A 15,066-nucleotide genomic window follows, 5' to 3' on the forward strand; every position below is an offset into this window, starting at 1 on the left:
TTAGTGGAGTTGGATGCTAGTGGAGTCGGTTATTTTTCTCTATAAGTAGCAATTGCATCACTAAAATTGTAATGAGAATTAGATCATTTTCAATGAATAAAGCTTGTCCATTCCTCTAAGAACCATATCAACGAACTTGGTCCAACAGCTCTAGGAATTTTATCACAGACATCATGACAAAAGGTTGCACAGACCACAACACGAACACTTGATTTCCAAGCTTGGCATGCTGAATGTTTTTAGGCCTGCCAGCTTGAGGGGGAGTAATGATATAGAAGGTGTAACGTAATCTGTTAGTCAGTTGGTGAGTTGCCAAGTTGGTTAGAGATAGTTGTAACTAGTTAGATATTTTGTAGAGTTGATTAAATTGTAGCTTGTGTATATAAGGGAGGAGGTTAGAGATTATTAGAATCGATTATCACTTTTCAATTACTTTGCATTGTAAACTTTTCTCTGATTAATGATAGTTTCTCTGAGTTCTCATTTGAGTTTTACAACAGTTTAATTTCCATTTCACAACATGACTCCGTAATTCCACTAGGAGTCACTTCATATTTTAAAACGTGCACAAAATATTAATTCTTTCTCAAAAGATAATGCAACCAGATAGTGACTTTTTGACGCTTCACAAAAATATCACTTACATATATATGTTGACATTGCTTATACTGCTCTACATACACCCGAATTCATATACAGGCTGACTTATAACAGTTTATAGTTATGCGAAATTCTGTGTACGCCACTAGAAATTATATATGATCGTTGAAGATAGTCATTAATTATTTGTTGTTATAACTAATGGTTTCCAAAATGCTAACAACAATAAGTACTGAAGAGGAATTTGCATATTTCTTCACGAGCAGAGGACGAAAACATCCAAACGGATCAAGGACTAATCGGAATACAAGAGATGGAAAAGGATATTGGAAAATGACGAGCAAAATCACAAATGAATATGCTGATAAAAATGCTATTAGTTCGTACTTGACTAGCTGGATAATGCACGAATTTGAACTTGCTCACAAGAAGGTCGACTCTTCCTCAACTTCGTCTTGTCAATCTCATCAAGAAAAACCAATACGTACGTATTAATTATTCGGTGCACGGTAGATTATTATAAACTCTTCATATTTGATATTAGAATCCTGGTAATAGAATAACAATTTGCGCTCTCTCTCTATATTCTATTAATAAATTGTGTAAATATTCTTTATATATCAAATAGACACCTCATATCTTGGATAGTATATATGTTCACTAAAATATTATTTTCACTTTGTGTTGGTTGTATGCAGTTCAATGATTACGTAGTATGCAGAGTTTATAACATGCAAGTCAAGAACAAAACAGAAACGTATGAGGAAAAAGACTTGATAGATTCTTTGATTGGGCCCAAGCCCGTCATGACTAATCATGACATACTTGGATATCTGCCAAGATTCGAGTAGCTTTGTCGACGATCAGCATCAGGATATTATTTTTGGAGAATCAGATTCATTTGTGTTGCCTATGTTTCAGGGTGAGTTTGATACCCAAGATTGAAGTATGGTAGGAGTAACTTGTGTATACTAAGAGGACAGTATTACGTGAGGGATTGTTTAGCTCAATTTTGAATGTTTGAAGAATTAATTATTTATTTAATTACAAGAGGTGAGTAAAATAGTACTAATTATTTTGTTTCTTGCAGTAACTAGTTTTTTCTTTAGATCTGTTAAGGCCTAATTATTTTTGTCCATGCATGTTGTATTTGGTTGTTGGATTTTAAGTAGCTGTTTGGCCATGAGTATTTTTTTCACTTTTTTCCGGAAAATTATTTCACTTTAGTTAAAAAAATGAAAGCCATATTGTTTGACCATGAAAATTTCAAACACACTTTGGAATTGTATTTTGGAAAAGTGAAAATAAAAAAAACTTGTTTTCACCTTTTCACTCCTACTTCCCTCACAAAATTTCAAAAACAACTTTAATTTATATTCATGGTGAAACACAACTCCAACTCCAACTTTAATTCCAACTATATTTTCAACTCCAAAAAATTATGTTTTCATGGTCAAACGGGATCTAATATTTAGATGAATGACGCCCATGTAGCCTGTAGAGGCTTAATATTTACAGAGTCAATGAGTTAAACAAAAAATTGTCGTCGTTAAAATTGAAAGTCTTAGTAAATTTTGTTGCGCATTTGATCAATAGTAACCTTGATATAAAATAAGGTATTTACTAGTACAATAAATTACTAAAAGATGACGTGATACTGAACAAATTCTTTCTATTAATGATATATATACTACTCTTATACAGCAAACTTTCTTTAAATAGTACCCCTAATTCATTATTGCTGATCACCGTCAATTAGCTAGCTAGGTGTAAGTTAAAAGAAAAAACGGTGTATATAGCAAAGACACCAATTTTATTTCTTCTTTAGTTGAAGATATTATTCAAATATTTAAAGCACGCATGACAAACAATCACCTTGAGACAATGTTATCAAATAAGCATTTTAAGAATTGAGTGAGAACCTCTTCTAGTTATTCTTATTTCCACAAGTGTCACTTTGAAGTCATACAAAAAATTAGTGATGAGAGGCTATTGCTTGGAAAACAACGCGCGCGAATCCCTTTTTGTTGTTATTTTGTATGAATCGAGTTTTTTCATCCTTCTCCACTTAAATATTAGGTTTAGGTTTAGTTTGCATGACACAAATTCTAGGGGTGGATCTTGGGAGGTGGGAGGGACCCTTGGTAATAAATTACACTATATATATAGAATAGTATTTTTTGTGTGTGTTTATGTAGATATATAGCACTGTATATGTTATTGTTAATGTAGATGAAAGAGTCCGGACATTATTAAATATGGAATTATAGGAATACATTCAGTCATCAAAAAAGAGGTTTTGATTGAATATTGATGAGTCAATGAATTTGGATTATAAATTTTGAATCGCCAAAACAACGTTCAAAAGGTTAGAGCGAATTGTAGGGGTGAATTCCTTTGTGTTGTTTTTTGGGATGAATTGCGCCCTTTATCGTTCTCCACTTAATACCTGGCTTAGTTTGCATTACACGAGTCTAAGAGCAGATCTAGGAGGGCGGTAAGCATGGAGGGTTTTCAATGGAACCCGCTTGGTGATTAAACATGACATGGAGCAGCTTCAGCTTACCGATGACATGATCCTGGATAGGAAGTTGTGGAGGAGGCGAATTAGGGTAGACAGTTAGTCTGAGTTAGGATGTTAGTTGTATGTTTTGGTGTATACTTGGAATATCTTGCTTTTGATATTATTAAATATGTTAATTTCAATTGTATCTTGTTCTATTACTATTCCATATCTTATCTTAGATTGCTTTACTTTGAGTCGGGGGTCTATCGAAAAAAACTTCTCTATCTCACATTTGAGGTAGTGGTATAGACTGCGTACACTTACCCTCCTCAGATCCCACTTGGTGGGAATATACTAAGTATGTTGGTGTTGGTGTTGTTGGTTATTGCTTGGAAGCCTCCTTTATAAAGAGTTGCAAAGTGGAATGAAATGATATACTGATCATGGCTTCAATAAAACACCATCATGTATTCTGATAACCGCTAAAGCACTTTTGAATGACTAAAGTGTCCGGCTATTATTTTGGTCAATACGCAAGTTGAACTACTGGTGGAGCCACCTGACCAAGCTTTAGCCCATATCTGAAAACATTGGCAATACATGAAATTTGTGGTGACAACCAACTTATTGAGGTTTCGAAAACAACCTCTCTACTTCTCCGAGGTAGTGGTAAGGTCTGTGTACACTTTACTCTCCTCGGACTTAACTTGTGGGATTTTATGTTGGGTTCAATTGGTGTGAATGAAAAATGAAAAGTTTCTTGAAAGGGACACAACTCTTCGAGTAAAAAGACACACTATTTTGGTAAAAGGTATGACTGTTTGGATGGTTATGGCTGTTCGAAAAAAAAAACACTCTTTCGAATGAAAAAACATGACTATTCAGAAAGGATACACCTTTCCAATAAACCATTCCCTCCTTTCCGAAGGGGCACTTCATGGCTATATAAATCAGCATTTTTTCCACAGGTTGTATATATATGGAAAAAAAATTGCATAAGAAAAATATTCTCTTGCTTCTAAAAACTCTTTTTGATCATCTCCCCGTTGAGTGGGTTCGAAGAAAACTAGAAAGTTTGAGTTACTGCTACTTTCTGGTTGTAAGGCCATTTTACCATAGGAGAAAAATTCCACAATCTCGGGTACTTGAGGGGAATTATTTTCTTAAGGACACTCCGTGAATTCGGAGGACTTGGATTATTCTGTTTTCATCTAATTTCTTAATAAAATAACACACTAGCTTCTTTGATAGTTCATATTGAACTTGTGTTGAAGGTGTTGAAAAACTTCTTAAGTGTTTTTGATTTAATCTTGAACTTGTGTTGAAGTTGTTTTGCCAAAATACAGATTGTGTACCCGAAACAACAATCTTAAGGAAATAAATACTAATCTGTATTATTTTGTTTATTGTTTTTTCAGTAAATAGTTTGAACTTCATATTGATAGTTCTTCAACTTTTTGAACTTGTGTTTGAAGTTCTTGAAACTTCGTTTTGATAGTTCATAAGTTGGTTGAACTTGTGTTGAAGTTCTTAACATTTGGTTTTGCTATTTTCCAGAAAATAGTTTAAACTTCATTTTGTTGATGTTCATACGTTGGGTTGAACTTATTGTTAAAAGTTAAAAGTTGTAAATACAGAGTTAACACTTCATTTGATTGTTCATATGTTAATTTGAACCTGTGTTTGAATTTATTGTTGAAAAATACATATTTTATCAAAATTGAGAAATACAACAATCTTAAGAAAATAATTGGCACAAAAAAAAAAAATTTTGCGTGTTTGGTGAAATTTTCTTTTAACTAAAGTTTTTTTTCATAATCTGTATTGTCTGATTTCTGGAGATTAAAGCTTTAAGCTTTCTACTCTGTTTGAACTTAACAAGTGGTTTGAAGAAATAAAATCTTCATAAAAAATTAGAGGTCATTTGGTTGACGATTGAAAGTCATAAAAACTTCATCGTCAAACTAGAAACAAGGGGTGTTTAAAATTGCTACAACTTTATAAGTAGTATTTCGATATACTAAATTTACTGTCTTGTTGTGACAGAAAAATGACTTATGACAGTCAAGTGAATGATGTTGCAACGACTTTGGCAGCAACTAATATTGCCATAACGAGTCGTACGAATGCTCCACAGGCAATGGCACCAGCGGAGAAACCTAGAAAATTCATGGGTGTTGATTTCAAAAGTTGACAACAGAAGATATTCTTCTACCTAACAAATTTATGTCTTCAAAGATTCACATCTGAAGAAACTCCAGAGGTGCCTGAGGGAACATCGAACTAGGAGAAATTTATCGTTATGGAGGTGTGGAAACACTCTGATTTCCTATACAAGAATTAATCCTAAATGGCCGACAAGATGAACTATACAATATGTATAGTGGAATGAAGATGGCAAAAGAGTTGTAAAAGAGTTGTAAGGGGCTCTAGAAAGAAAAGACAAGACTGAGGATGTTGGAACCAAAAAGATCTTCATTGCAAGATTCCTTGAGTTTAAAATGATTGACAGCAAGTCTGTTGTATGTCAAGTCCAGGAACTACAAGTTATAATTCACGATCTTCTCGCGAAAGATATGAGTTTGATAAATATCTTTGTTTAAAATATTAAAAATGTTCTTAATGTTCACATGAACTTAATTGTAGGTATGGTTTTAAATGAGGCGTTTCAAGTCGCGGCAATAATAGAGAAGTTACCACCTACGTGGAAGTACTTTAAGAACTACTTGAAACATAAGCGAAATGAGATGACAGTCAAAGATCTTATAGTAAGACTGCACATTGGATAAGACAACAAAGCTGCGAAAAGAAGGTCGAAAGAAAATTCTGCAATAAGTGGAGCAAATATTGTAGAAGACGACCACAACCTCTAAAAAGTGAAAGAAAGCTGGACATGAAAGCAATCAACCAAAGAAGAAATTCAAGAAAAAATGCTTTAACTGTAGCAAGGTTGACCATAATTCAATGCATTGTCGTACCCTAAAGAAAGGAAAAAAGAAGGACCAAGCAAATATGGCTGAATTCAAGAAAGATACGGACGATCTGCGTGCCATGTTGTCTGAATGCAACTTGGTGGGAAATCTTTGAGAATGGTGGATGAATTCTGGTGCCACCCCCCACGTTTGTGCAAATAAGGAGTTGTTTGCTGCTTTTGCTCCAACTCAAGGTGAAAAGAAGTGTACGTAGGAAAAGGCTACCTCACTGAGGGCCTATTCAAAATAAATGTTGAAATCAATAAAAGTTTAGTTTCTTCTTACTTGATTGAGTCTAATGATTTGTGGCATGAACGATTAGGATATGTCAATTACAAAACATTGCAAAAACTGATTAACTTAGAAGTTTTTCCAAACTTTGAGTGCAATAAATTCAAATATCAAACGTGTGTGGAAGCAAAGTATGCTAAGCATCAGTATAAGTGCGTTGAAACAAATTTCAATCCCTTAGACTTAATCCACACTGACATTTGTGATATGAAGTCAACACCATCTCATGGTGGAAAAAAGTATTTTAAGACTTTTATTAACGATTGCACTAGATATTGTTATGTCTATTTTCTAAATAGTAAGGATGAAGCAATAGATGCATTTAGGAAATATAAAATAGAAGTTGAAAATCAGTAAGAGAAAAAGATCAAAACTATACGAAGTGATAGGGACAGAGAATATAAATCTTCCTTTTCACAAATATTGTAGAGAATGGAATTGTCCATCAAACTACGGCCCCATATTCACCTCAATCTAATTGAATTACAAAAAGAAAAAATCGAACCTTAAAGGAAATGATGAATGTCTTACTTATAAGTTCAGATTTACTACAAACTTGTAGGGGAAATCTATCCTTACAGTTAATCGAATACTCAATAGTGTACCCCATAATAAGACACAATCAATTCCATATGAAAAATGAAAAACAAGAAAACCCAACTTGAAATATTTCAAAGTATGAGGGTGTCTAGCGAAGGTCAAAGTTACTATGCCTAAAAGGGTAAAGATAGGACCTAAGACGGTGGACTGCATGTTCATAGGATATGCTAAAAGTAGTAAAGCATGTCAGTTTTTGGTTCATAAATCCAAACATCTGGATATCAATGAAAATATGGTAATTGAATCCGATAATGTTGAATTCTTTGAACTCATTTATCCGTCTAAAACTAGACATGAAAGTCTAGTGAGGGGTCTAAACTACCTTGAGATGAACCAAGTGAGGACGTACATAATGATGAGAATCCAAGACGTAGTACACATCAAAGAACATCAAATTTATTTGGATCGGATTTTGTAACGTTTCTATTAGAAAATGAGCCTCAAACGGTTAAAGAAGCGATGTCGTCCTCAGACTCATCCTTTTGGAAAGAGGCGGTCAATAGTGAGATTGATTCAATCTTAAGCAACCATACGTGTGAATTGGTTGATCTTTCTCCAGGAAATAAACCTTTAGTTTCAAAATGGATTTTCAAAAGAAAAATGAAAGTTGATGGTACTATTGACAAATACAAGGTAAGACTTGTAGTAAAAGGCTTCAAATAGAAAGAAGGCCTTTATTACTTTGATACATACTCTCCAATAATAAGGATAACGTCAATTCGGATGTTAATTTGTAATACCCCGTACTTTTTTCTAGCTTGAAATCATGTTAAGAATGTTAGAAACTTATTTTGGAAGATGAATCCACTTTTGTACATGTGGTATTTTTAATATTTTCACTTTTTATCATGTGGGAAATTGAATTAGCTTTCCAACGATACTAATTTTATCAAAATCCAATATCAGAGGAGAAAGTTATGGCCAAAATATAGAAGGCAGTAAAATCACCCAGGTACGACGGTGAGGCCGACGGACCTTTGGACTAGCGACGGACCGTCACTCAAGCCGTCGCAAAGGAAATAGTAAGGCCACCTTCTAGATAAGGTGTAATGGGCAGGTTGACGGACCGTCGAACTTTCGATGAACCGTCGCCCAAGCTGTCGCAGCCAAGGCAGTGAGACCCTATTCAGGTCCACGTACGATGGTCGGAACGACGGACCGTCGAGCCAGCGACGGACCGTCGCAGGTCCCTTTCAATTATTTTAAGTCATTTTTTAAAGGGGCATTTTTGGTATTTTATCACCCATTTATATACTCAATTATATCCAACCTTATCTTACTTTGTTCATTATTCTTTCACAACAACAAAACTAGGGTTTTCTCTCTAATATTAATCTCCAAGAACAAAAGTCAAATCTTCTTCAAGAACTAAGATATTCAAATTCTTCAAGTTCAAGAACTTCAAGAAACTCAACCCAGGTATGCATAGTGTTCATTCATGGACTCCTTTCGTCCATGAAGCCCAAGAATCTCTTTTCACAGTTTAAGTTTATGGATTTCCTTTATGAATTTCATGATTGGGCTGCTCTTGTTTATGTTGATAATGAGTAATTGAATTCTATTCTATGTTAGGGGATAAATTTTATGTGAATTTGATTATTATAGATATAGATTCATGTAAACCTATGATTAAAATCTTGAATGATGAAATTAGAATTGAATCATGATGTTTAATTATTGTATAATGTTGTTTACACATACTATGCCTAGCATGTGTTTGATTAAATGCCTAGATGAAGGAAAATGCCCAACTAGCATGATATCATGAAATCCCCATGTATGTACAAGTTTATGCATATCACATGTTTGATGAAATTCTTCAATAAATGTATTATGGATTATGATGTTAGTGATGTGTTCAAGTAGGTCATGCTTTGTCAGTTTCGTTCTATCGAGTCCTAGGGGTACTTGTACCCAAAATATTAGCAGTGTACCGAGAGTCATGTCATGTTTTCATGATACTCTCAGTCAAGCTATGATCCTTAGACTTCAAACAGTCTTATGACTCAAGAAATCTCCATGATCTTATAACTCAGTCCATGTCAGATATCAGTAGTATTCCGTCAGTTAACGGAAGTCAGTAACTCAGTCCATGTTCAGTTTTAAAAAAATCATATTCAAAGTCTATTCAGATGGGAGTAGTAATTAGCACCGAGTAAACCCAAGGATGGGAACATACACTATCAGATGAGGGTGTGATTCTTAGAAGTAATCCTTGCGTTCCAGAACTATGTAACCAGCATAGGTTGAGATATCATAGCCTGCTATATGAGGGTAGATGAGGTGGCTTAACCTGCTATATGAGGGTTCCTACCGTTCTCACTAGAGTTACCTGTTATATTAGGGCCACTCGCATGTTGTCCTTATCAGTGGCACAGTATTGACACCCTTCCAATCAGGGCACAGATTGGACCCCAATTCAGCTATAATGCGTCATTTGGGGCATATTGGTTAGATGAATACCTCGGACAGTCTCAGTATCAGTCTCAGTAAAAGAACTCAGATAGTTCTTCAGAATTCAGAACTGTCAGATACAGTAAACTCAGATACAGTACGGAACTCAACTAGTTCCATCAGATTCAAGACTGTCAAATACTGTCACTCATGTTATCAATTATCAGAATTCAATCATTAGTCATGTTAGTCAGCAGCATACTCTTGTTATCACGATTTCAGATATAGTTACTATGTATGTATGTATGTATGTATGTATTCTCACATTCATATTAGTCAGTTAGCCAGTATTGTTCATGTATATGAACCCCATGCATTCAGCTTACCTCACATGCATACTAGTACATTCAAATTACTGACGCATTTGCGCTATGGTGTCTTATACCATAGTTTCAGAGACACGAGCTCTAGAGCATCAATAAATTCCAGATATCAGCAGTCAGAGTTAGCAGTGAGTCCTCATCCTTCGAGGACATGATTATTTCTCTATTATCTTATTAATTAGTTTATTAGTTGGAGTTAGTTGGGGACATGTCCCATCAACTCCTTACTCAGACAGTTCAGTCAGTTAAAGGTTTTCCAGACTATTATGTCCAGGCAGTTATTTCAGTTGTTTTGGGTATTTCATACCCCGTTTAGACGTTATGTTTTACTTCAGTTATGTGAACCTTACGGCCTTTCAGTTCATGTTTCCACATTATTCAGTATATTATGCAGTATACAGGTACAGATATCAGTCATAGGTTACCTTGTGGTCCTTCGAGGTCATGAGCACTGTGTAACGTTCTGAGTACCAGATTTGGGGCATTACATAATTGCCTTGGCGGAGGTATATGGTCTTGAAATCCATCAAATGTATACAAAAACAACATTTCTAAATGGAGAATTAGAGTAAGAAAACTACATGGAACAACCTGAGGGTTTTGTAGTTCCACAAAAAAAATAAGGTTTGTAAACTTGTTAAGTCACTTTATGGACTAAAACAAGCACCTAAACAGTGGCATGCGAAGTTTGACTAAACCATGTTGGTAAATAGGTTCAAGATAAATGAATGTGCTAAATGTGTTTACATTAAAGACACTCCAAATCACCAAGTCATTGTTTGTTTATATGTGGATGATATGTTGATCATCAATAGAGACATTTCTGACATAAATGCTATAAAATGAATGCTCGAAAGCAAATTTGATATGAAAGACCTTGGAGTTGCAGATGTAATCTTAGGAATAAGAATCCATGGAACTTTACAAGGGTTGGCATTGTCACGATCTCATTACATCGAAAAGGTACTTGATAAATTCAAGTATTTAGAATTTGGAATTGTCAAGACTCCATTGGATGTGAGCTTCACACTTCAAAAGAATAAAGGTGAAAGTGACTCACAATTGGAGTACACAAAAGTGTTGAGATGTTTAATGTATATAATAAATTATGTACAATCGGACATAGCATGTGATATTAGTAAGTTGAGTTGATACACGAGTAATTCCAAAAAAACTCATTGGATGGCGATGAAAAGAGTTTTGGGATATCTTAAATACACTCGAGACTATGATTTGCATTATAATAAATATCCCGCTGTACTTGAAGGATATAGTGATGCAAATTGGATCACCGGATCAAATAAAGTAAAATTCACTTGTGGATACGTATTTACAATAGGTGGAGGATCAGTCTCTTGCAAATCATCAAAACAGATATGCATTGCTCACTTTACTATGGAATCAGAATTAATCGCATTAGATAACGCCAGTGAAGAAGCAGAATGGCTTTGAAATTTCTTGGAAGATATTCCTTATTGGACAAAACTATTGGCACCAATATGCATACACTGTGATAGTCAAACGGCAATAAATAGGTCAGGGAGCATAATGTACAATAATAAATCTTGTCACATAAGATGGAGATATAATATCGTTAGAGAACTTCTCTCTAATAGAATTATCACTATTGACTAATGTAAAGTCAAAGGATAATGTGTCGGATCCATTTACAAAAGGCCTAACCAGAGAAGGAGTTGAGAGGAGATCCAAGAGAATAGGTTTACGACCTACGACAAGTCAACATGGTGGTAACTCTACCTAGCAGACTGGAGATCCCAAGATCTAGGTTCAAGGAGATCAAACAAAGTTGTGTCTGATAGGTTCAACACTGTCAATATACCCAACCCATTCTCATGATGTAGACAATGTTTAGTAAATAAGAATAAGACTTATGGTATGAAGTCTTTTAATGATTATCTAAATTTAGAAGATTTGACCAAATAGTTTAATCAATAGGATTGAATGTTTAGAAATCACCTATGTGAGGGCGAAGTAGAAGCCGCTTCAAGGAGAATGTTAGTAAAGGCCTATTCTCTAAGTCTCATGAGACCGGGACGTGTTCATGGCTGAAGCGAAAAAAACCGTGACAACCATAAATGGTAAAAGGATGGTTCTGTGACATGGGTTGTATAGATGTTCATTAAAGCTCGACGATTCAAAAATATCAAATCTACCAATTGACCGAGTGCATCCGATGCATGTTTACTATGAAAAGTTCCAAGGAAAATCCACTTATCCAGATGCAATCAGTCTTTGCTTGATGAACATATACTTTTCCATAAAGTTTTACAAAGAGTAGTCATTACCCATTCATATGGGGGATTGTTGGGTTCAATTGGTGTGAATGAAAAATGAAAAGTTTCTTGGAAGGGACAACTCTTCGAGTAAAAGACATAATATTTTGGAAAAAGGTATGACTGTTTGGATGGTTATGGCTGTTCAAAGAAGACACACTCTTTCGAATGGACGGACATAACTGTTCAGAAAGGATACACCTTTCCAATGAACCATTTCCTCCATTCCGAAGGGGCACTTCATGGCTATATAAACCTGTATTTTTTCCACAGGTTGTACTTGAAAAAATTTCTGCACAAGAAAAATATTCTCTTGCTTCAAAAAACTCTTTGTGATCATCTCCCATTGAGTGAGTTCGAAGAAAACCAGAAAGTTTGAGGTACCGCTACATTCTGGTTGTAAAGCCAATTTATCCTGGGAGAAAAATTCCGCAACCTCGGGTATTTGTGGAGAATTATTTCCTTAAGGACACTCCATGAATTCGGAGGACTTGACTTATTCTTTTTTTATCTAATTTCTTAATAAAATAACACACTTCTATGATAGTTCATATTGAACCTGTGTTGAAGGTGTTGAAAAACTTCATAAGTGTTCTTGATTTAATCTTAAACTTGTGTTAAAGTTATTTTGCGAACTCGGGATCAAAATAAGTCAAGAAATAAAAAAATGACCAAAATAGGCCACTTATTTAAAATATTACCAAAATAGGCTAAAAGTAATAATTTATTACGTTTTCCACTTTTTTCTTAATGGTCAATTAACAGAGTTGACTTTTTTAAAAACGTAAGAATTTTTTATGTTTTACATATTTTTCTAATAAAACGTAAGAAATTATTAGGCAGGACATGGAGCTGTTTCAGCTTTCTGAGGACATGACCTTAGACAGGAAGGTGTGGAGGTCACGAATTAGGGTAGAAGGCTAGTGTGAGTGGGTCGGTTATGGTTAGGTGTTAGGAGAGTTGGGTGTGGTAGGTGTTTTAGGTCAGTGAGTGTGTGTTACTACTACATGGGTATTTGTTTTCCTTATTTCTTATTTTGTTTGTTCGTTTTTCTCTTATTTCCTTTTCTCGGATATCTAGTATTACTATTTCTTACCTTTGATTTTGTTATGCTACCTTGGTATATTGTTCTATATCTTGAGCCGGGGGTCTATCGGAAACAGCCTCTCTATTTCCTTGGAGGTAGTGGTATGGACTGCATATATTTTGCCCTCCCCAGATCCCACTCTGTGGGAATATACTGGGTCTGTTGTTGTTGTTGTTGTCAGAAAAATATGTAAAACGTAAGAAATTCTTACGTTTTACACGAAAGTTGAGGTAAGAGAAAGACAGTGATTAGTCAAATCATTAATAAAAGTTACTTTTCTGAAAATAGTGCCAAAACGTAATAAATAAATACGAAGCATACTTTTTTTGACAAAACATACAATTTTCTTACTTTTTACACTTTTAGAATTTTTACCTTCCATCATTTTCATACATACCATCCAGATCTGGTCCCTCTCCCCCCCCCCCCCCCCCAATTAACTTTTCTCTTTATCCCACCACCGACTTCCCACTTTCTGGCGACCCCACTTTCCCGCTAGTTGTTCTTCATAATTTATTGAAGAATCTAGATTTGGCAACATCAAGTTAGGTATGTTTCTTGTAATTTAATTTTAAGTTTTATTTAAACTTTTACTAATGTTGATAGACATGTATCAAATTTTATTTTATATTTCGTTGTACGAATTTGTTTTGAATCCAGTAAAATCAATGAATGATCTTGATTTTTTGGACTCATTTGAATGAATGAACTGAAAATAAGTCGAGTTGGACCCATTTTGTTTTATCATTTTGTTATTAAAGTATTCTATTATGTGGTACGTAGGAACTAGGACCCATGTTATCTTTATTGAGAAAAAGTGAAATTGTATGTATGTTGGCATCTGGTTGTTATTTATTAAGATTCCCTAATCTGTAGATATAGAAAAGAAAGTTGGTAATTATTAAAAATTCGAAGCTTACGTTTTAAAGACTCAACTTTTAGTGTCAGAATGAGATAAGATTGTTAGCAATTTAATCTGGTTGTTATTCATTAAGATTCCCTAATTTGAGAAATGAGATTATTTAATTTTTCTTTGTGTATTGATCACCTAATCTGTTTGTACCTAGCGTCTTATTTATCTTTGTTTTCAATCCAAAGCAAAAAATTAAAATAAAGATGCTTCTCCATTTTCCCTGCTTCTTAATGTTGTGTGTAATGCTTTTTTTTCATTATATCCTTTTTTGCTTCTATAATTTTTTTTCCAGTTTTGATATGCGATACTTGAGCCGAGGATCTTTAAAAAACACCTCATATTTTAACTGCTTTATGTTTCTTGAAAATTAATTTGACAAACTCTTAATGTCAACTCTTTCACTATAGTAAGCTTCAAATTAGATGTTCAATAACAACAGCAACAAAAAGATAGTACAAGTTTGTAGTTATAATGAGTACATATTAAGTTCGTAATAAAATTGTAAAACATTTGGCATATAAGTGAAAGCAAACATGAATTAATTATGGGTGCAGATTGTTACTTAAAATAGAGTGTGTCGTGCATCCCAGTCCTATTAAACCTACACTACTTATACTACAGAGTCATCATCGGTCAGAATGGTTATGGAAAAAATACCATATGATTTGTGTGTCAGGCCTATCAGGATTGACATGGCTTGGACTTTATTTACGTCGCACCCGCCGTTCAGCGTGTTAAAGAATACTTATCTAGTGCGGGATTATATGATGTCATAAGAGTAGGTAGAATGCAGTATAATTGACATCTTTTTATGGCTATGGTTGAGATATGGATGCCCAAAAGCCATTGCTTTCACGTGACTTTCGGTGAGGAAACGATCACACTTTAGGATGTACAAGTCATGTTTGGTTTGTGTGTTGATGGTCACCCAGTTTATCTAGCGGATATTTTTGGGAGGAGTCGGCCATGGCGTGTGATGATATAATGATACAAGATTGGCAAGGAAGACACTAACACACACCAAAA

At 34.5% G+C, this 15,066-nt stretch overlaps 1 protein-coding gene across 1 annotated transcript in view; it reads left to right on the forward strand.

Annotated features, from left to right (window-relative positions):
• The first annotated feature begins 801 nt into the window (after window positions 1-801).
• LOC124899599 overlaps window positions 802-15,066 on the forward strand; it is a 23,060-nt gene continuing 8,795 nt past the window's right edge. The window contains exons 1-2 of the mRNA XM_047414534.1: window positions 802-1,084; window positions 5,753-5,874. Coding sequence (XP_047270490.1) covers window positions 802-1,084; window positions 5,753-5,874 — 405 coding nt within the window. The remainder of the gene's footprint in view (window positions 1,085-5,752; window positions 5,875-15,066) is intronic.

The sequence above is a fragment of the Capsicum annuum genome, chromosome 6 (assembly GCF_002878395.1).
Source record: "Capsicum annuum cultivar UCD-10X-F1 chromosome 6, UCD10Xv1.1, whole genome shotgun sequence".
NCBI classification, from domain to species: Eukaryota; Viridiplantae; Streptophyta; class Magnoliopsida; order Solanales; family Solanaceae; genus Capsicum; species Capsicum annuum.